General features: G+C 34.8%; 2 protein-coding genes across 3 annotated transcripts in view; one reads left to right on the forward strand and one right to left on the reverse strand.

The window, feature by feature from the left end:
- Window positions 1–959: 959 nt before the first annotated feature.
- On the forward strand, window positions 960–16090 carry POU1F1 (POU class 1 homeobox 1). 2 transcript variants are annotated; one of them, XM_037058845.1, is made up of 6 exons: window positions 960–1104; window positions 3880–4029; window positions 11674–11898; window positions 13954–14118; window positions 14916–14976; window positions 15880–16090. In XM_037058845.1, exons 1-6 carry the CDS (start codon window positions 960–962, stop codon window positions 16088–16090), a joined length of 957 nt encoding a protein of 318 aa, XP_036914740.1. The 2 variants fall into 2 exon arrangements, with proteins under 2 accessions (XP_036914740.1, XP_036914742.1); XM_037058847.1 differs by having other exon boundaries at window positions 3958–4029.
- A 3920-nt stretch (window positions 16091–20010) lies between these two features.
- Window positions 20011–24248, reverse strand: part of CHMP2B (charged multivesicular body protein 2B) — a 28885-nt gene continuing 24647 nt past the window's right edge. The window contains exons 5-6 of the mRNA XM_037059015.1: window positions 21880–21986; window positions 20011–21685 (exon numbers count right to left, since the gene is read on the reverse strand). Of these exons, the coding sequence (XP_036914910.1) occupies window positions 21575–21685; window positions 21880–21986 (218 nt within the window). The 3' untranslated portion in view covers window positions 20011–21574. The remainder of the gene's footprint in view (window positions 21686–21879; window positions 21987–24248) is intronic.

Here is a 24248-nt window from a genome sequence, read left to right on the forward strand (position 1 = left end):
TCTATTCTGTATACATGAAGTTTGCACCCAGTGCACCCAGCTTGGGAGCAGAATGGCTCAGTGCAGAGGCTCAGGCATGGTCCGGTGTGGAGAGGATGGTGTCGTGCATGACTCGGGTGCGTGTTGTGAGATTTGCATGGCATAACTAGGGAAAGTGCCCAGAATATCACCTGCATACAGTAAAAGCCTACTATATATTCATTTTTTAATGAGTAAATTGAAATCAAGGAAGAGATACTATCACTCATGTTCATCTTCTCTACAGATTACTGTAATTTTATTCAATATTTTCTCATTTATAGTATTATAAAAATTACACTGGTTTTCATTGTTTTTCAAAAATGTATCACTGCTTGAATTAGTAGTTATATATTCATTCTTATATTTAGCCTTCTATACTGTCAATTTAAATTTAAATACTTAAATATTCATAATTTCTCAAAATTATGTAGTATGTTCTCTTGTCATTTTGCAGGTTTAATGGAAAATTATGAAAAAAGAAAAAATCTCACATATATAAATTTGTCACTTTTTAGTAACAAAAAGACCCTTACTTTTCAATTTATTGGAGCCTTATTTCTTTGAGGGACACTTTTGTAAGTTTTCGATTTCTTTATGAAAGGTCTGAATTACTGAAGTTATCAAAAAAGTTTCAGATTTCTCCCTTCCTTTCAATCTATACCCCATAACAGGCTTTCCTCTCCCGCGTGGATTATGTTTGAGTTAGAAGGAAGGCAGTTGAGACTGATAAAGCAATACCCCTGGGAAAAGATGATTAACATGTATAAAGGGATTTCCCTGCAGTATAAATGCCAGCACGCGCCCTCTTGGGGCTTCAGAACCTTCCTGATGTATATATGCAGGTAGTGAGATTTGAAACAGCCCTTTGAGACAGTAATATAATAAAACTCTGATTTTGAGAGCAACAATTCTCTTCCTTTTTCTACTCTCTTGTGGGAATGAGTTGCCAACCTTTTACTTCGGCTGATACCTTTATACCTCTGAATTCCGAGTCTTCTGCAACTCTGCCACTGATAATGCATCACAGCGCTGCCGCCGAGTGCCTACCGGTCTCCAACCATGCTACCAATGTGATGTCCACAGGTAACTGTGACTCTGATAACAGTCTGCCGGTGGCTGGGCCTAAGGATTTCGTAGTAGAAGATTTGAATCTTGTTAGTTTAGAATCTCTTTGTTCCTTTTATTTTCCCCTTCAGCTTAATATATTTTAAGTTAAATATAAAGGGTATTGAAGAAGTCAAAATGTCTAAGAAACTTTTCAAGAAATATTAACAAGTATAGCAATTTAAATTATTTTTGGTTTGATTATAAAGATGTGTTTTTTACACAATGAAACAGCGAATTTGGCTAATTTTAATCCAAAAAATTATTCTAATGAAAAGTTTATGGGTAAAGAGCAAAACTAAAGAAATAATCTAAAATAATTTAGTGTTTTAAAGGTGTAACTTCTTTAACTTATAAATTTATTTGGTTTTTAGGTAACATTTGCTACTATTCTAAAACCAGCCAAAATACCTCATGGTAAACACAACTAAATGACTCCCAATAACAACAACAATGCATGTTAAAAAATAAACTAGTTAAATAAGTTTAATAAACTTACCTTTTAAGGATAATTCAAAACTCAAAAATAAAAAGTAGGGGCAATATATAACATTTATAGCCAAGGAACTGAGTTAAATTTTCTCAAGTCTGCTTTCTGGAAAGACTTCAACCTCCAACCAAGTTTTAATATTTTTTTCATATAATTTTCCTAAATAAAAATTAAATGAGAATTCAAATATATTGTCTTAAACACAATTAAATATGTTTTGCAAAAAGCATAATTCATTCTTTAACTATGCAGTAACAAATAAAGTGTTTGAAGTAGAATTATAAAAAGACTAAATTGATTGAAGTAAATTTCTTCCATTAAATAACAGTATACTATATTCATTTTCCACTTGTTTTGAAAGCAATTGAAGTAGGAAATAAATTTCATATATTTAGAAATCAAAATTCTAGTTGATGAATTCATATTCCGATTTAAGTTATTTAGGCTCTATCTTTTTTTATAATTAGGCAGTTTACAAATATATAAGTTCAGCATTAATCTTTAGCTAGATTTTAAAGAATAGAGAGAGTATATAGCTAGACTTTGGTAAAGTCATTAATGTTGAGATTTTTTTTACTTACCTAAGAGTCTTCTAACTTAATTTAAAGGCTAATATTGAAAGTACATGCAAACATTTAAAACTATATAATAACATATTTTACCAAAAATATATGCTATAAAAATTTAAACTATCCCATAGATAAGTGTATATTTTTAATACTAGAACTTTCTATAAATAAGAGCTGAGGAGAATTTGTATTGTTTGTTTAATTTACTGTGTGTGAATATTATTTCAGAATGAAAATATTTAGAATTGAAGTAATGATTTAACTAGTGTAGGCTCAACAACCCCATTTAGTTATTTTTAAAATGTATTTTTAAATAAATAGATAACATATTTAGTAAATTGACCTATCCTTTATCCATCTTCTCAAAATCAGAGAAACAAAATGTGTCTGAATTTTATAAATTAAAAAAAATTATGAATAAAAATGGCAAATATATTTTAAATGATATTGTATTTGTATTTTTTCATCAAATCATAGTCATTTCTCCAAAGAATGAACTAGAAATAATGGATATAATAAGAACAATTGAGCATTTAATTTTTTTCATCTTGTCTGCGTAACAAGGTTTTTATGTGTAATCATAATGCAAAATGACTTTAGTTTTTTCTACACATCAGTTATAAAATGAAAATTTATGCAAATATTTTAAAATATTAAACATTGTTCTATAGTTAGAGAAAATACATTTTACTTTCTGAAGAGATCTCCTGGCTTTAATTACTATCATATCTCAACATTTTCAAAGGATTCAAATTCTCTACTTTTTAATATCTCTTGAATTTGTTCAAGAGGATATAATTATATTATATTTATGAAAAGCCAACACTATATTCAGGTTATGAATGAGAATAAGAAAATTAAATAAATGAAGAAACATTGGCTAGAGATTTTATTGTCAATAGTCCATTCTTTTAGTCATCTTGGTGATTCATGTTTAAAGCCTGATTTTAAAATGTTTAGTAATTTAAATTTGCTTTCTAAATACACATTGATTTCAGAAGGCATGTTAACTATGAACAAGTTTGTGTTTGCACACTCTCCTCAACCTTTATAGACATTGCCACTCCGCAATCAACTTATTCTTTGACCTGCTTTATCATTAGAATTTTTCAATTGATTGGTGCGTGCAGAAACCTACCACCTCAAGGTTTCATCATCAACACAAACACACCATATGTTGTCACAGCATTTTCAAAACCCTCCAAATTTAGAGGGATTTTTGTGAGGAGCCTAGTTGGTCTGCCATTTCCTCTTTGATGGAAGAAATTTGTTAGGAGACTAAGCAAAAGTAAAGATGGTTCAAGAGTCAATTTCTGTATTCATTCTTCCAGAGAAAGACCACTTTATAATACCATGTTATATAAGGATTTTAAGAGACTATTCCTCTACTCAGTTTGTTGCAATGTCTATATTGAATGGAACCTACAAGAATTCTGCAGTTCTCAATCAACCAAGGTCCAAACTGGCTAGTCATCACCTCACAGTGCATGGGACAATTGGTGAAGGCTATGCTCCACTTTGATGATTTACGTACGGGCTCATTAGTGGAGATAAACTTAACCACTAGTTTTAACTTACTCAGAGAAGCTCCTCCAAATGAGAACAAACAATTGCATGTAAATTTAAGAATCACATAAATGTGTATTTTTGAAATGAAACGAAAGTGTCTTCAATCCTCATACATTTTCTTACCAGTCCCGTCTGTTTTGTCTTTGATCCAAACTTCTAAATGTTTGCGTACGTATTTCTCGGTGACAATGTTGGGAAACACAGCAACCGGACTTCATTATTCTGTTCCTTCCTGTCATTATGGAAACCAACCATCAACCTATGGAGTGATGGCAGGTAAGAAAAATTGTCTTTACATATGAAACTGGGTTTGGGGAAATTTAAATGAATTTCCTGGGTTTGAGAGAGTCTTGATCAGAAATTTGCATAGATTTTTTTCTGGATAAATAAATCATCACTAGATCAAGACTACTTATTTACTGGTGCTCATATGGGGCACTGCCAGCATATTTCTTAAGGAAGAGAAAAATATGACCAAAGGGATCCATTCATCGCAAAACCCAGGACTTAATTTTAAAGACCACAGAAAATATTTTAATGGTTTAATATTTCAACGGTTTAAATTTTGTTAAGCCTCAATTTTTTAGATAATTTTAATCTTTTATATTTACAACTTCAGGGAGAGAAATATTATGGGTGACAATAAGTTCTCAGGCTCTGTGTGAGAATACAAGTGCTTGTGCATGTGTGCGTGTGTGTGTGTGTGTGTGTGCGCGCGTGCACGCATTGTGTCACGCTGAGAGGGGAACTTCAGGTAAAGGAATCGCATACTAGGAACATTTTTGCTTGTGTGCTGTTATCCAGAATAAGTAATGAAAAAGTCAAACATAGATTTATGCCTATAGATTTGGAAAAAATTAAGCAAATAATTTAATTTACCAATCTTTAATTTCTCAAAATTTCTCTGTTTATAGCCAAGTAAAACATTGAAAGTTTTAAAATATAATATTCCAGAACTAATTATCTTCTCTTACATTCTGTGAAAGCAGTGTTCTGAATAAACTAGTATCATCACCTTTATGGAAAATGAAGACTCATGTTCTTAACAATTACCTATACATTCTAATGCTTCTTTTTAATGATTAGGAAATAAGAAAAGCCATATCTTTTTCTTCCCCTTTGAAAACTGATAATGTATGATTCAGACACTTAGTAGTTAATCAGTATTCATGGTTAATGAGAACACCCCTCACTGATGAAGAACTATTTTCATTATAAAATAGTAGAATGATACACGTTTAGCCACCAGAGGTGCAGGTAGAACACTTTTGGTGGCCTCCATCACCCTTTGATTATGAAGACAGAAAACGACAAGCACGGGGCTACACCCTGCTCTTCTGGAGGAGAGGCCTTGCTTTTCATTCACAGTGATTCCCCTGGAGCCATGTGCAACCTAACGCACCCTCGAAACCCAGCAACAGGCAGCAACAGGTTTAGGTTAGCCCAAAGATCAAACGAGCCACAGACCAAATATTTTAGGATGGTTTTTGCTACCACCTTCCTTCCCACCAATCTAGGTCAGCGCTGAGGGCCTAGGGAGTGCCCGGCTGCCCTGAAATTCTAACATCCTATAGCTTCCAGGATTAGAGCAAACAGTCTCAGGCAGCCCAGGTTGTGGGGGTCCAACTTTCCTGGCAGACGCTCAGCAAATCCAGAGAGACCCCTGGAAAAGCCCCTTAAAATGATTCAAAGCCTGGGTGACATCAAAAACAAAGCATTAGCCTAAGATTTGGAGGTATCACTGTAGTAACACAAAATGAAGTATGTCGCCGAAAGAAAAACTCACCATAGCAAGCATATAAATGATATGTGAACTATTTTTTGAGAGTGATATCATTAAAATGTGATATGCTTTCTAATTTGTTAGAATGCCATTATTTTGACATATATTCAGTATTAGCATTTGTATCACAGCAGAGTTCACTCGGAGGATCTGAGCTCTCCTGCCTTCATCCCCAGAGAAGCTGCACAAATTGAGTTATAAAACACAGGGATTCAGAAGCAAGATTGCAAAGGTATAAAATACAGGAGGGAAACCTAGTTTTGTCATTTGAATTTTCTGAGTAGTCTTAAGACATTCATCAAATTACACAATCCACAGACGTTTCTTATCATCAGGAACAAAGACAGGGTCACTGCCACATACTCCATATAAAAGTGAAGCTACAGAAAAGGCTACGTTTCAAAGGAAGTAAAATTGCTATATATTTTAAAATAAATTTTATTGTATTTTTATTACCATTTAGTCCCCTTATGTCCCTTCCCCTCTGCAATCACCACACTGTTGTCCATGTCCGTGAGTCCTTTGTCCTTTTTTGCTCAATCCCTCCACCCTGTACCCTCCCCACCTTACCTGTCACCTGCTAATGTGCTTATCTTATTACCCACACTCTGATGCTTACATTGAGTTTCAGCATTTCATTACATTAATAACCCACAGAAAAAGAAAAGCTATAGCTAATATTTTGTTAAAGTTAGTAGGACAGACTTTAATTACGGGTTAATTTGCTGTACCTCATGATCCAAGTGTGGGCCTACCAAAGAGATGAACTAATTGGGAGCAATGAATTAGCTGCACTATGAAACAATTATGAACGGTGTTGAAGTCGTGTAACATCTCTGAGTTCCAATCTCTTCGTATTTAGGTTGTATGGGTACCTCAACTTTATCAGAGTTGAGTTGTGGCTCAGTTTTAGCAGCTCAACCCATCTTTCTCCTTTGATCTTCTCATTAGATACACTTGCAGCTAAATTCCTTCTTCTGTCTCTTCTGAGAATTTAGATAATTCAACATCCTACAGTGTAGATAAAAGCGCCCAGTGAATTATAAATGCTATTCAAAATCTCTTCTAGTTAATCACAAAACAAAACAAAATAACAGCAAACACCCTCAAAACTTCGATTTTTGAGTACCTGAGATTGTTTCTGTTTGCCAGTTTCCTATGCTGGGTGAAAGTTAGGAAACAAGCTCAGTGGGCCGTCCACCCTGCCTGCCCACTGCCTACGGGAACCGAGCAAATCAGCTACGTGGTAATGAGTGTTTAACCCAGCCGGATTATATTACATGTCGGCCAAACCAAGACCTAGGGTGACAGTCCTTGTTTAAGAACTAATTTTAAGAGAAAAGCCAAATAGCTGAGGTTTGAAAATCAACCAAGAAGATGAATGTCCATTTTTTAATGAGAAGTAGATATAAGAGAAAAAATTGCTATGGCTGAAAGTGCCCACTTCAAGTGGACTAATGCAAAAGGCAATAGAAATCAGTTTGATACTTGGCAGAGAGAAATAGCCTATTTTGAAGTCCATCTCTTCATTCTCGAATTTTCTTTCTTTTTTTTTAAATTCTGAAGATCTTTTTCCTCCGAATCATGAAGGGCCTCTCAGTAGCTGCGACCTAATGTATTTTTCCTGTTTTTCAACTAGTCTCTGTCTCAACTACTCAGCTTGGTGACTGTAGACTCAACTTGGTGATCATAGCAGGAGAGCAGCCATAAGCAATAAACAAATGGGCATGGGTGGTTTTAAATAAAGCTAACTTACAAAACCAGGCAGATTTTAAATAAAGCTGGTTTTAAATAAAGCTAACTTACAAAACCAGGCAGAGGACCCCTGTTGTATATGAAAAGGATTCACCAGTACAGGAAAGAGAAAGGATCATAATTCAAATTTATGACTTTCTTCACATTGTCATTCATGAGGAAAAAAGAGAAAATAAATAGAAATATTTAAATGCATATTCCTGGGTATGTCTACAGGAAGGTGCAGTATTTTGCTTTGTCTCTTTACTTCACCTGTTTGTTCTTTTAAGGCTTCAAAGCCATTACCTCAGAGACATTGTCAGTTAGTTAACAAGTGTCAGAGTCACATGCCTCAGAACTGCAATTTGCCCCACCCCATGGCCCATTGAGCCAGAGCCCTGCAAGGTAGGCCAGACCTCTGCCTCCCCATTGCCTGCTTCAAAGATTCACCTGTGTCCTTCCACCTCCACCACACAGAAATACATAGAGAGCAACCCAGTGAGGCTGTAGGGGATTCATTTGCAATGTGAAAATACACTTTGGGCTGAAGAAGATGCAGGCATTTCCAAGCTGTTTAGGTGAGCACTTGCCTGGACTTACAGAAAACTTTGCTTTACTGACGTTTGGGAAGCTGAATGTGTGACTCGCTGCTGCACATGAGTCACGGCGTCTTTCGTCTTCTCTCTTTTTCCCTTTTCCACTAATTCAGGCTTTAGAGAGATTTTAAAAATATCTTGCCAAATACGCCATACCAATCTCCCTCCAGTCTCCCCCAAATACTGGATCAGATGATAGAAACTGCAGTGTTGGGGGCTGTGCTCATGACTCATTATAAATTTCTGCTTAGGGTTAGTTCCAGAAAAACTGTGTCCCTGTGTATAGTCGTGGAAATGTTCACTTAATGAAAAATAAAGACATATCACATGTGTTTCCCTTTTCATTCTGGGTGCCCAGCCTCTGAGTATGGTGCTTCCTATGCCCTTTTCACAGACTCATCATCAAATTTATTTTCTAAATGTCTATTTTCTCAGAGCATTTATAATATATAAAATAATGTTTTTCTGAAACTAGAGATACCCGCTTCTAATATTTTAATAAATAATTATAGTATTTTTTGTCCGAAAGTATTTATTTTAATGTAGCCCAGTATGTTTAAGCTGCAGAAGTTTTTATAAGAAAGAATTTAATTTACCCAAGTATAGATGAAGTGATTACTTTGATGTAGTTTATTGCAATGTTCATTGGACTTCAGTTATAGTTTCAAATGTACAGTAATTCATTGTGGCACCCAGGGAAAGTTATTTAACTTTTTTTTACTTAAGTTTTCTACATTTTATATTGTGATAAAAATCATATTCTTCCTTCATCATTTGTTTATATAAGGATACAAAAATAGCACAAAGTGCCACAGAAAAATTATAGCAGTGTGTGACAAAGATCAGCAACAAAAACCGAATAATCAAGATTGCTAAAATATTCAGGTCTCAGGGCATCTCATGTAAAAGATATACAAAAATTACCTATGTAAAATAAACATAATTTGACATAGGTTAAATGAGTTATCTGCAGCAGGGGCACCCCCCCCGCCCCCACCAGGGCTGGGTTGGTGGGCCGGTGCTGTCCCAACTGTTCTGAGCCTGGCAACAAGCAAAGCTCACCTGAGCTCTGCCTCCTGTCCTCCCCACAAACCCTCACCCACAGTGGGGGAGTGAAGCTCACCTGAGCCCCAGCTCCCTGCCGGCCCCACATCCAACTTCCATGAAATAGGTCCGTGGTACCAAAGAAGTTGGGTACCACTGAAAAATACCTTAAAATACAGTGGCCTGATTTTTTTGTCTCTGCTTTGACTGGGTTTCAGAGTAATTTATCATTCAGTGTATTATATTGCATTTGAAATTTCTGAAAGATGACAGAAGATTGTTTTCCATATAAGAATCAACTCTGAAAGGATTATTGAAAAAAAAGTCTTGAGTTAAATGTTAAGTAGATACTAAACTAAATGTGATCAGTTTTCTTTTCTTATGTACTCATTTTTCTTTTACTTCAACTAGCAAAAATCTAAAACTAATAGAAAGCTAAAAATGAACCCCCAAATTAATAAGCATTTTCAAAAATAAACGATGTAATAAATTCAACATTGATACATTTGCTCTTACAATTTTTATCTGGTCTGATCAGCTTAACATCCACTAAAGCATTAATTAGAGGACTAACTGACTTTTTGAAAAGTAAAACCTAATAATTTTGCTTTGTAAAAGTAATATGAAATTTTCTAAGCATGAATGGTTTCTTTCAAGTATTTTTAATCCTGGTGAAACAGCCTGATTGATTTTATGCTCTTTGTTTAATCTTTTACTTGTGTGTTTACTTTGCTTCAGAAAAGAAATATAGTTTACTGGGTAGGGGTGCGCTTTATAATTACATTCTTCATAAACAAGCCAACAATTTGTTGACTTACAGTATTCTTTACTCATTATACATTGATAGATTAATGTAAGATCTATATATTTTGACAAAATACATTATTAGTCATGTCTTTGATTCGTGAATATATTTATGAAGACATTATAAGTAGCATAAATTTGATGTATATTTTCAACATTTCCAAGATGATTATTGTATATATTCTGCAGTAATTTATTTTTAGTTTAAATATTTACTTATATTCATAACACAAATGATTGATTGCTAAATATTTAATTTATATCAAAATGTCTTGGATAGATGTGTCGTTTAACATAAATTGAAGTGAACTCTCTACCAATTAAAATGTAATGGACTAATGAAGAACACAAAATGTTTGGGAATTTGACTCTATTATCTCTCACCCATTCTCCCCAAATGAGATAGACTCTTCTCTACTAATAAAGAATGAAGTTTGGAAGCAATTAACAATTTCTTAGATATTTTATTTTTTATTATTTTTTAAATTTAATTATTTTTCAAGTACAGTTTTCTGTCTATTACTCCCATCCCGTCCCACCCTCCATGCTTTATTTTTTAAACCACTCAGTCAACACAGTGTCTTATTATTCATAGGTGATCACCCATCATATCTAGAATTGCACTCTTCCTTGCTACTTCTTTTCCCTTTATAGCATCATTCATGGCATGAACTAGGAACACAATGTGTTTACACAAACACAGCAATTGTACACCAGCATCTTAACAAATATTAAAGGACTTATATACAAGTCTACAGGCATTGTACTCAGGTGGTGCCTGCTGGGTGTCCCACCCACAGAGCAATTGTCTGTGATTTCTCCACCTGGGAAGAGACAGCTCAGTCAAGTGCATCAAGACCGGGGTGTCTATCTTTGTGCCTGTCCTCTAAGAGACAGCAGGTCTGTGAGGACCCCTTGGGGCCAGTTCTTGCAGGAATCTGGGACAAGAGTCCCATGTTTGCCTGGGTTCAGGCCTTACCAGTAGGCTAGTATAACAAATTTCATTAAAATTCTGTGTGCATATTTTAAAAATTATCAAAACGATTTTATTATAGTGAAGACTTTTCAAAAAATCTTGTTGATTTTTTAATAGAACTTTAAAAATTACTTTTTGTTCCTATCTATTCACTCCTCAAATATATTTAAATTATATTGATTACTTTATGTTCTTATCATTCTTTTTCTCTGCCTATATTAAATTTTTAAGACATGATTATTTTCCTTTGAAGTTAAGGATTTATTGATAAAAGTCAGGCTTCTAAATACTGTAAAAATCAATTTTCTGATCTTTAGAAAATTTTCCAGTATAGCACTTAACTATGTGACTTGATTTTAAAAAATATCACAGATATGTATTCAATGAATTAAGAAAATGGAAATCAAAATATACAATCTGATTAGCAAACTCAACTAACAAGCAAAAGAGAGACAGACTCACAGATGGAGAGCAGATGAGAGCTGGTGGGTGTGTGGCTTAGGGAATGGAGGGATTGAGCAAAAAAGAAAAAGGACTCATGGACGTGGACGACAGTGTGGTGATTGCTGAGGGGAGGTGGTTATAGGGGACTAAATGGTAATGAAAAAAGTACAATAAAGATTAAACTTTAAAAAACATACATTCTGCTTAGAGTTGAACCTCAGATTCCTAGAAATGGGCAACTTTAAGAGAAAATGATGGAAAACTTACACTTCTGAGAGAATTTGCTTATTTCTATTGCTTATTTTAATCATTTGCAATTCCTTTGGCATTATCTTAGTTTTCACTTCCCTAGGGAAGGTGGGAAATAAATAATCACATTTATACTAAGCTACTCATATTTCTTCAGAAGACTGATTATCAGCTCACCTTTTAGAGCTGAGACTGGCTACAGCAAAAGAATGGGCTGTAACGGGGAAAAACCCTTGCTTGTATAGAAATGGGGGTCACTACAATGTCCCTTTTCTTTCCTTTATTCACAGGCAGCTTAACCCCTTGTCTCTATAAGTTTCCTGACCACACCCTGAGCCACGGCTTTCCTGCTGTGCACCAGCCCCTCCTGGCAGAGGACCCCACAACCGCTGATTTCAAGCAGGAACTCAGGCGGAAGAGTAAATTGGTCGAAGAGCCCATAGACATGGATTCTCCGGAAATTCGAGAACTTGAAAAGTTTGCCAATGACTTTAAAGTGAGAAGAATCAAGTTAGGTATGTGCTTTTTAAGAGCAGTGGGCCACACCACTTGGTCTGCAGGTCCTTACTGTAGTACGGTTCAATCTTTCACTCTGCTCAAAAGCCCAAGACAGTTCTCAGCCTCCATCTCTACTGTGGATCTAAGTTTGTCCACGTGTGACACTCCAAGGCAAACCTCTATTTCCTTGTAAATTGTTAATGCCCTCAGTACAGAGATTTTAAGTTAATGGCACTCATTTTCAACTTAACCACCTCAAAATTCGTTTAAAGGTGCCTCATTTTCTCTATATTTTAGTTGAACTTTTGAAGAGATGATACATTCATATTATTTAAAAACATAAAAGAATATAAATAAAATGTATTCCTTCTGCTTTGTCTTTCCTATTAGTCAATGGTAGTTTCTTGTGTAACCTTTTACAGATATTATCATATATAAGCAAATACATATATTTCTTCACGCAGATTTTTAAAAAAATGTAACTATGTTGAAGATCTTTCCATATTAATTTTTAGAAAGCTTTTTTAAAAGGGATGTCTTATATTCCACTTTACAATTTATTTGACCATTCCCCTACTGATGATAAATTTACATGGTCTCCAATATTATTGTGTTAAAAGCAACGCTACAATAATAAACGTCATGAGTGTCATTTTGTAACTATGCAAACGTATGTGTAGGAAAACTGTTAAAAGCAAAATTGCTTCATCAGAGTGTACATACTTGTAATTTTGATAGATGCCAAATGTGTCCATGTAGACATTGTACCAAATTTTGCTGCCATTGGAATGCCTCTGTGCCACTGCTCAGAAAACAGTCTCCATCGAGGTGGGAGTTTTTTGCTGGTTGTTGGTTGGTTGGTTGGTTTTTGTTTTCTCCTTAAGGACATCTCCTGAGCACTTAGAACAGGAACCGACAAATAGAATAAATAAATAGTCATCGAGAAAACATAGGCACTTAATCTTTTGTATCTTTGCAAATCAAACAGGTCAAAGTCATATCCCATGGTAGCTGCATTTCAGATTTCTCATCTGAGTGAAGATTCGAGTGTTGTGTCAGGTGTTGGGCAGTCCCCTTTCATTTCTGTGGATTTATTTTCAGAGCCTTGGCTCACTTTCTACTGAAAGGTGTTTTAGTGTAAAATAACTGTAACAACTAATCTCGATTTAAATTCATGAAGTAGTGAATTTTTTTAATAGATTGAAAATGATAGTTCGAACTTCTGTACTTGTGGAATGAATCATAAGTTATTTGGTAATAACATTTGTCGATGAGTATCATATGCAACCCCTTTATGAATACAGGTATACAGCCGTAGGCCCTAAAGTAATGTGTAGTTGCCATATGCAATAAACATAGCAGTAAGCAATTTATAACATTCATTTTCTGCTTGGTATTTACATTGCTGTGAATGTTTCTAATTTGGTATTGATGGTTCCTAGCAACTCGTACTGTAAAAATGTCCGGGACAATCAATGAGCATCTTTGCCAGGAGATGGAAGCATTACCAAATGATGTAATAAACGTGCTTGGGTGCGTAAATAAAACCGGGGGTGATCAAAGTCTCATAATAAACATGGGAAACAAAGAAAGTAAGGATAATTTTGAGTTTTATTTGGTACCCTTCAACAACGTAGTTGATTTTTTTCATTTCACTCTTACAGTTGAGATAAAAACATTTATGATATAGCACCATATATGTTATGCATATTAAATATACTTTAGATTTAAGCATATGTCATCAGATATTTAATAATAGTAACAAAGAGTGCAAGAATTTTTAAGTATCTGATGATACATCTATACAATTTGACTAAATACTAAGAATGGCAGAAGTTCCCATATGAATTATTTTGACTTGTAGAAAAATAATTAACTGGAAGGAATATTTTTTGAAGTACTGGACAATTTTACACTGAACCTTACAAAATTGCCAATTCTAAATTGCCAACAAATATATGTTTAAAAGCGGTATTGAACAAAGAAAGATACACGTTTATCCTTATAAATACTGGACCGAAATCAATGCTTCGTGAAAGCTGCAGCGAATGGTCTTTACTGTCTTTCCACAGGATACACCCAAACAAATGTTGGGGAGGCCCTGGCAGCTGTGCATGGCTCCGAGTTCAGTCAAACAACTATCTGCCGATTTGAAAACCTGCAGCTCAGCTTCAAAAATGCATGCAAACTGAAAGCAATATTATCCAAATGGCTGGAGGAGGCGGAGCAAGTGGGAGGTACTGAAGCTCTATCTCTGAAGGCTCTGTGACATTTTAACCTAAAACAGTAGCTTCTACTGGTGGGATTAACAATAAAGTGAGAGGTTTGAGATTTAGTTTAGTTTTTCTTTAAGATAAAAAAAAATAATTGTCTTGTTTCATCACAGTGAAAGGAAAGCTAATGCAAGTATAGAGATAAATTTACGGAGAAGGTAAATAGTGGAAGAATAAGCTGTATGAGGAGGGCTTTCTAAAACAGTGTGGCATAGGTGTGAAACGGTGAAATGAATTTTTAACACATTCAGATTTTCTTTGCCTCTGTTCTATATTGTAGTGATTGTACATGCGATCATTTTTATGACGTTGTACTAGCCTGACCAGGGCATTTGCTCACAGTAGTCTTCCAAGTGACTAGCATAAGCAATTGCCAAAATGTGCAATTTAATGTGATAGAATTATCTACTCACACTAATGTGTCAAGGCTGGATAAAGAGCAAGGTTTGGGAGCATTTAGAGCAAGAGAGGGAACAAAAGCAGAGTAGCGATATGATTTATACACAATTGTCTTTGAAAAGTTAATATTTATTTCTGTATTAACATTTTTAAATTATTTTGTTGTTGAATTACAATTGTCTGCATTTTTATCTAGGGCTTGTAATATGAAACAACATCGGTTGCAAAAAATGAAAACAAAAATGTCTGGTGATTTTATTTTGCATTGCTTTGTAAGGAACATTTGAAATCCAAATCCAAATCTGAGGGGTTTTTTTTACCCTACTTGGTTTCTGTAATTGTCCCTCTTTTCCCTGTTACAGCTTTATACAGTGAAAAAGTGGGAGTCAATGAGAGGAAAAGGAAACGCAGAACAACGATAAGGTATGCTCGGGAGACATTAAATGTTACTGGAGGAAGAAAAGGATATTTTACAAATGGAAATCATTTTTTAGCATAAATATGTGCAGCATAACATATAAATGTAAGGTCAATATAGTCAGCTGAATAAAAACAAGGTATGTGAAAAAGCATATTTTAATACTTTAATAGTGAAAAGCAGAGAGCTAGTAATTTTAAGCAATTGTTGGAAGAGTTTGTATTGTTTGATTCAGAAACACTTTTGCTCCACAAGTTTTGGATAAAATAAAATCTGAACAATCACTTGTAAAAAATAGTGACTGTTTCTGCTGAAGGGTTAGATATAAGTCTTGCTCTGGCAATTTGGTATCTGTGTTATTAAAACTAACGAAACTAGTAATCAGTATTTTAGTTATTTTCAAGTCAAAGGCAACTTGTTGCAATTTAAAACAGAAAGATTTGTTGTTTGATCTTTTTGTAATGCCTGTGAGGCTCACAGAGGAAATGCTAACATATAGGTTTTGTTTTGGCTGGTTGGTTGTTCACTGAACATTTCATCTATTGTATGGTAAACAACTTAAATGATTTCTGGGGAACTTGCAGAAATGCCCTAGCAAAGTGCTCCTTCCTTCTCAGCAAGTCAGTGCCCTCTTGTGGTGCAAAGTGGGATAAACATAGAAAGTCTGGGTTCCTCTCCTTTCTTCCTGTGACTCCGGGAATAAATGGTGCCCTGAATAAGACAAGCATCTAAAAGTATGACAAGTCATACATCTATCTTTTTTGAAGAGTTTTAAAAGTGTTTTCAGAGTCTTTAAGTTTTGTTTTTATGTTAATATTTAGGAAATTCAACCTAACTTAATTCTGATCTGCCAAACACTTAATATCACCCTTTCTACCCCCACCTGCTGCCCCAACCCCATCTCCCAGTATCGCGGCAAAAGGGGCGCTGGAGAGACACTTTGGAGAGCAGAGTAAACCCTCCTCTCAAGAGATCATGAGGATGGCTGAAGAACTGAATCTCGAGAAAGAAGTAGTACGAGTTTGGTTTTGCAACCGAAGGCAAAGAGAGAAACGGGTGAAAACAAGTTTGAATCAGAGCTTATTTACGATTCCCAAGGAAAATCTTGACTGCAGATAAAATTTCCTATTGTGTAATTGCAAGTTTTTCTACTGGTTATTCCTTTTGGCTCTCCAACGAAAATAGAAATTAGTTGTTTGGTTGGCTTCAAAAATCATTTTACATCAATAACTTTTGCAGAAGCTTTTCTTTTCTACATTCAAAAATTCAGTTTAAATTATTTTAATGAATTATTTTCTTTAAAATAATTCTCGGAAACTGCATTGTACATTTAAACTGAAATATACTAATAGGAATAAAGTAATTCTTGCCCTGATTGGTGTGGCTCAGTGACCAGAGAAAATCCAATTAGATAATTCCTTAACCAATGTCTTGCTTCCCATCAGCTTTAATCGTTTGTTTGAACTCCAGTTTTACACTAAGAGCCAGAGGTGCGTTATTACATTTAGAAATAAATCTTAATCAGAAGTGACACATCTGAAGCTAATACAATTAAGGCATAGTGCCCGAAGAAATGTTTCAGTAGATATTTGTAGAAACATTAATTTATGACCTTTTAATTCTTCCTAGGCATTAACTTTTTTATATGTATATAGCTATAAAAATACGCTTTATGGATCCTTGAGCCACCAACTGCTATTCTGTAAACTGCAAGGGTGCAGGGAAGATGGGAGCTTGTTTGCCGTTGCTTCTCCAGTGCCTTGGAAAGCATTTGCCTATAGCAGACACGCAATCTTTAATTTAACTGAATCGATTAATGATTTGTTCATTAAATGAAGGAAGGGGAGTGCTGTTAATAGTGCCTCCAAACTTGAAGAGTGACTAAATTTAACAATGTAATTTATTTTTAAACTCTCATAACCACAAAATTATCTGGGGTCCTATCAAAATATCATTTTTGTTTAATTAGAATATGATTTATTATTAATAAAGATTGATACATTACGCTTTTGAATTCAGGGAATTGTAGCTCAAGAAACACTTATTTCACTTAGAAGAATGTACTTCCTTGAAACTTTCAAGTAGAAGCAAACTGTAATGTGGTATCAATATCAAATAGTGACATATTTTGCATTTTGAGTGTAAACCTGCTGGCAACGTTCATCTAATTGATTTTATATAACAATGATGGGAATAATTAAACCAAATTTTACTACTGATTTGGAATGCTTACTCAATAAATTATACTGTCCAGTCCCTTGCTTTTGTGCTACTGATAAAAGACCAAGTATTACACCGGTCATAGTCTCTGCAGATAATACATGTCTGTACAGCCATGATCAGCATCAATTAGATGACCGGACACTTTGGTATATTAGCAACAACAAAAGTTTTCAGTGACCTAATCATTTATCTTCAGTACAGGAGGTATCAAGGAAATATACATATAAAAGCTTTTCTTACTCAGGAGCAAATTTCAAATTATTCAGCTATGTGGATGTCTAAACTCCTTCTCTGGATAGATTCCCTGCTGAAAACATAAGGTGGTGAAGGGATTCTTTAATTTGCAGAAAGCAGTATGGAATGCACATACACAGATGCACCCATAAAAATACATATTATGCACCACAGCTTTGGAACCTGAAAATAGAAGCAAAATGTAATGCAATATATATATCTAGGATAGTGGTTTTGCACTTTCAGTATAAATCTGCTGGGAATATTTAATCTGACTTCACATAACAAACGCAAGCATGTATAAAGGCTTGGATAATCATCACATATGTATGTTTACTTTATATTATCGGATTCACGAATAAGGTCATTCTTTTCAAGTTTAGATCCAACTAGCATTGGGATCCAATTTTTGTCCCTAAAAGGAATTATTCTAAATCAATACTTAATATTAAAACAGCAATTCTTTAGCCACAAGTTAGTTGTAAATGCACTAGTATTTACTATTAACTCATTGGTATTATTAAGTTTTGAGACTATATTTTCAATATTGAGGTATCTTACTACATATTGATCTTTTAAAAAATATAGACATTAATGATATTTAGAATCCTAAACAGCAATTAAATGACAAATCTGTTAACTTCCTGTGCAGTACCTATGTGTTCATTTTTCAAGAATAAATGCCAAACGCTGACTTTAGCCAGACTTTTGATCTGATGTTTTCATGAGCTCTTCTGTATAAATCTTGGAGAATTTGGTAGAGTAGGCCATTAAAATGGAAAGACTTATTTATCACTTATGCTGATTGATAGTTTTTACCAGGTAGAAGTGGTTGACAAACTCAGAATTTACTTTTCCATCTCTAATGGTGGAAGAATTTGTCTAGTTATTTTCAGTGATTGGGGGCAGGAGTGTGTTCAGGCTTTCAAGTTCTCGGGAGGACGGTGGTGGGGTGGGGAGGATGTGTGGTGTTCTAGCAGTAGGGTACCTGGAATCGGACTTCACAATCTTCAGGCATCATCTAAGGCAAATTTGATCCAATTGACTCTTCAAGGAACGAAGGTTAAAAGTATAGATTAAATCCCTTTGTGGGACTCGGCTTCTATAGAAAGTAAATTGCAAAGCTGATCTGTCTCCCTGTAGGTACAAACACGTATTCCTGCAGAGTAATGGCATCAAAGGAGAAGTCCTCATAGATCTCTTTTCAGACCTCAACAGACACTATTTTCCTTGGGAGAGTCTGAAATACTCTCTTGGGAGAGTATGTATTTAAATAGGCCCACAGGGATCAGGCCAGAAGTGTGGCTTCTGGGCTGGTAAGGGATGTGCACGTGGAGAACGAGAGTGCAGGCTTCCTGTAAAAGCATTCAGATGCAAATGAACACACGTCACAGTGCATGTCAAATAAGGTGAAGCCCACTGGCTGCCAGATTCCTTTTAACCTATAGGGTCACAATCTTGAGTGTACTGCCACCAGGCCTTGCCATACATAACCAGGTACTCCCCTTAGGGCATGGTTCTACACAGCACAATTATCTGACAGATGGTCATTTTATGTTTTCTAAGGTAAGGTGCTATCATTAGTATTGATAGTTGTGTACCATATTCTACTTCTTTGATACTATGAAATCTCCACCCATTAATCGTACACCAGGAAGCCGAATGCAACACTGGGCTGCCTTGTTTTCAGTAACAGAAACTGCTCCACTGTTCTGCTATCTATTGTTAACCTGCTGCCTGAACACAGTTGCTAAAAGAAACTCTTTTGCCAAAGATGGGAGGGAAGTTAGGAAACATTTTTTTAAAAAGTCAGTATTTTCATTAACATCAATGTGTAAGAATCCTTGTTTCCTAATCTTTACAGACCAAAGAGAGTTTTATTTTTCGCGAAGGGTACTATAACATTACCAATTTATAGTGATGTGAAAAGTGCCACTGGACATGCTATAAATGTAGCCAAATCAGAATGAGTCGACTTTCTTCTTTGGGTTCCCGAAGTCTTCTGTGGCATCGATGTTTGACTGAAATGAAACCACTAAAACTTGCCTGTTTAAAAAATACATTTTAAATGTTTATCCCCTGAATGTTTCTAGGAAAGGAATAAGATCAATTTCTTTTGAAACAACCTAATTCTTAGGCTTATTCCATTCACAATTGCCAATTCTTTTCTTTCTTTTTTTAGCGCAATGGCTTTTTATAAAATGTATTTAGAAACGTGGATTCTTTTTAGATTTTCTTTATTGGTTTGGGGAAGGGAGGAAGAGAGAGAGAAACATCAATGTGAGACAGCAACTCGGATCAGGGGCCTCTGGAACGCAACTCCACTGGGAATGGAGCTCATAACGCAGGCATGTGCCCTGATCAGGAACCACACCGCCTGCCTTTTGCTTTGTGGGACAACGCCCAACCAACTGAGCCACACTGGTCAGGATCCACTGCTAATTCTCAGAAAAACAATTTTTTGTGTGTGAAAATATAAGTTGTAGAGTTATCTAATTTTATTTTAAAAAATCACAAGATACATATAAAAATTCTAACTTAGCAGAAGCCAAAATATAGTAAAAGAGATATATAAAAGCATTATAGCAATAAATCTTTATTGAGATCTTTTTTAACAAAATAATTTTTAAAAGCAAAAGCCCCCAAAAGTCAACTAGAAAGTAAATAGTTAGTTGGCATTACTATGTACATCCAAGAATCCAAAGAGTTCTGGGTAATTCTATAATCTGGTAAGATCTTTTGACCAATTAATGTGCAGGGTAATGGTATTTAATACTACTATATAATGGAATCATATCTTTGAACATTACAAAATGGATTATAAACTATATTGTTTAGCTTTTCATTCTTTCCCCCAATCTGTATGACACATGTATGCTAGTTCTGAAACGTATTCATATTGTCAGTAATCATCCAAAATTAATCAGGTTATATCTACATACTCTCCTCCACAGTTTCTATGGTGGAATGTGCTAGAACCCATATATTACAACACCATTTTTTACAGCTAACCCAATTCTAAGTTCTATCTCTACAATCTGCCACTTCATTTCTTCACACTTTCAATATATACATTAAATACCAAAGCAATTTTACCTTTAAAAATACTGCTATGATGTTAACACACATTTAGGCAATAATTTCTAAGTTTTAATTTACTTACCAAGAAAAAAAAGTGCTAATGTTTATTTTAGAATTTAGCCAGAGTACTGCCATAGCACTGTTATTTATTAGAAAAATTATGGTTTCAATTTAGAGGGTCCAATGTACCTATTAATAAAGTTCAAAATTAAGCACAGATTAAATAATAATTCACATTGAAACAAATCTCCTTTAGAAGAAAAACCAAAATATATCACTTTCTTACTATAACATATTATTAATTCAGAATCTGTTTTTACTGATACATTCAATTCACTTTATAAGCTCTACAAAGACAGACTGGAAAACTTTTTTAAGAGGCCCAATTTTAGTTTAAAATGTAATTCTTTTCTGTCAGTTACAATAATTTAAAGATGTGCACAATATGTTTGTGCTATTTAAGGCAAGTGCCAAGCACATTTTCAAAGGTAACAAATTTATCAACTAGAATGTCCCCCCTAAGGGAAAAGACAGAAAACACAGGCTCGTGAGCAGTTTTGTTTAAGACAGACGTTTAAGCAGCATTCTTCCTTCAGACCATTTAAAAATGAGTTGGCAGCCAAATGGCCCCGGTCACAGCACGCACCGCTTACAGGGACAAGCAACAGACACAGAATGAATGATAATATGTGTAATATTTTACAGGAATCTTTAAGTTGGTGCCTAATGGCATTTAACAAGATTTTTGTATTCAGTGTAAAAAGATTTAGAACGTAAGCTACACTAAGTAATGAATACAATTTCTCTATGCCATGCAGAAAAGGTGACAACTTTTTACACATCATCATTCCTAAACAGTTCTAAGTAAAACCCAAAGTTCCCATTTTGCACCATTATCATTCTTTGGCAAAAGAGTCAAATAGCCATGGGTTAGGAAACAACTGTTCACTCATGGTCTTCACTTTTGCAAAATAAATATGTCTTGTAAAAGGAAAACGGCAATATGCCTGCTTTATAACTATAACTAAATAATTATAAATATGCAAAATATTACAGCTTTTTTGACTAATCTACTCCTAAAGCTTTGAGTTGTCGTTCGATCTCTTCATCGGAGATTGTAGCCTTTGAAGTAGAGGCAGACGGTAAGCTTCGTGCAGCGGATGGAGCTTTGGCCATCTGTGTGACAGAGAGGAAAGGAGAAAAGAAGTGTGTGTCATTAAACATCTGGTCTAGGACACAAAGGATGTGCTACCAAGAGGTTTAATTGACTTTTTAGATATAAAAACACGCATCTAATAGTAAAGGACAACTTAAAACATTTAAGTGACAAAAGTGGTAGAAACTATTTCCAACTAAGAAGATATTCATACCTTTCCAGAGATTTCAATTCCGATTTCATCAAGAACTTGATTCACAATATCTTGGCTTTCTTCTTCATCATCAGAGCCATCAAAGATGTCGTCGAGCGTGTCATTGACTTGGGAGGATGGGGAGGAAAAGTAGTTACTTTCAAAAAGATTTCAGGGATTTCAGGCTATATTTACATTTTTAGAAGGCAGCCCAACTATAGACTAGACTATACTATACTATACTATACTGTTATAGCAAACTTAAGGGGAACTAACAAATTATAAAAGTCATTTTCAAATGTTGAAATTCATTGATGAATACATTTTTAGGGCACTAAATCTGGAATAACACTTACTTCAACACAACTTATCCTTAAATGAAACAAGTCTACTCTGATTTTTTAAAAATTACATGTTTAAAGAACAAGAACTGTACAACAGTCATGGCTACAGGATTAAAGTTTAATTATGATTCCACAAATGAAACTTGTTCAGCTGGTAGCTGTTAAACCTGACTGCGGAAGAATATCTAAGAATCCAATATCCTGTAAGTATCTGGGAGACAATTAATTCTTTTTATACGTAGAATTATATTTTTAACTTTAAAGATTTTTTCACTTAAGATGTATGTAAAATATTTTAACAAAGTTTAAGATTCAATATTGATTTAAACTTGTCCAAAGAATGATGTCCAACTTAGCCCTGCAATGATTATGACTGCCACACCCTTTCCCCTGCCTCCCTCACCTTCCTCAGTATTACGGAAAGCCTTATGCATAGGAGGCGTCCTGTTAGGAGCTGTGGGGAAGGACTTTCTGAAGGCCTGGGCATATGCCTCATTTGTCTTCAACACTAAGTGCCCAGCATGTGGTACAGACACAATCGACAGATGGAGAAAAATGAAGACTTGGGGTAGTGTGCACTTAAGTGGAAAAGAGAGGAAAAAAGAGGTAACAGATTGTGATAAACAGGAAAAAATGATTATAAAAAGGGAAGAGATTATATCCAACTGGGAGGAAGTAACGTGGCACGGTCCAGGAAGGACGCATAGGATATGACCAAGCAGCACAGAGGGAACCCCGTGAACAAAGACACGGCTGAAGACAACAGGGATGCACGTAAGGAAGAGGAGGTTCTCCTACTGGGGTACAGTCTAAGGTGCACGGATGGAAAAAGGTTATGAGAGAAATAATTAACCCGCTCCCTGTGATCGTTCTCCTGGGCACTGGGGGACACGCCCAAAGGAAAGGAGACAGGCAGCTTCATGTGATCTCCTCGTAAACATGCTGCTGACTGTGCTCCTGGTAAACAGAAGCGTATTTTCTAGTGAAGAGCGTTCTTGTCTGTGGAATGCTCTTTGCAGGATTCTGCTCTTAGCAGATTCTTTTAGCCACAAAGATTTTCCCCCTAAAGCTTGAATGTAAACAAGTTTTAGAGCAGCACTGCATAATATAAACTCTAATTTAAAAAAAGACATCCATTTAAACTTAAAATTTATTTCTTGATGAAAATACTAATGCTAACATATTTTATTTGGTAATAGAAAAAACAACCACCAATAACTACTATTATTTCAGAATCATTTGCAAAGCACTGACATATAAGAACTGTGATAAATATGAGTTTTATGTATGAGCTTATTAATGCTCTTCACTATAGGTTAATGGAAAAGTTAATTCCTCTGATAAGATCTGCTCACACCTGTGCCATCATTGGAAACCAAATAAACACATTAGATACTGTGATCATTATATAAATGACAATTCTCAGTCACTAAAATTGCACTAAAGATGTTTCAAAAATTATATTTTCAAAGTAAAGATTCGAGGTGAAAACTAAAGAATTTTTGATAAAAATACAGTTTTAAATTCTAAAAGCAAAATAGATAACATGAAATAGAATACTGCAGCAATGGTAAGTTTAGAAACCTTAAATTACCTTTGGTAATTTAATCAGATACCACTTATGGACTAAATGTTAAAATGCTAGCAGTGCTAAACTAGCGTATCCCTACACAGTTGTAAAATGATTAGAAAGTATCTTTGTAAAACAATGATGCCAATTTTGACTATCATGTAAGTAATGACTGAATGCTGAACAGCATGCTGGGAAGGGTCGCTTATCACTGATGAAATAGTGCCTGGGACAGTCTTTTTGAGAAGAAGCTGGTAGTGTGAGCCAAAGCCTTAATTAAGTTAGTGCTCTAAGGAGAGTTAAGAAATTTAGTAGAAGATAAAATAGAAACATTTATGAGAAGACTATTGAATACATTAAACATTATAAAACAATCTTACTGACCACTTTAAGAATGTTTTAGTAAATTAGAGTTGATGTTATTGATATTGATGTTATACAGTATCGAAGCTAGTTTTTAAAAATGAGGCTTCAGA

The sequence above is a fragment of the Sturnira hondurensis genome, unplaced genomic scaffold (genome assembly GCF_014824575.4).
Source record: "Sturnira hondurensis isolate 20B ecotype Veracruz unplaced genomic scaffold, ASM1482457v3 Scaffold0010428, whole genome shotgun sequence".
Lineage (NCBI taxonomy): Eukaryota > Metazoa > Chordata > Mammalia > Chiroptera > Phyllostomidae > Sturnira > Sturnira hondurensis.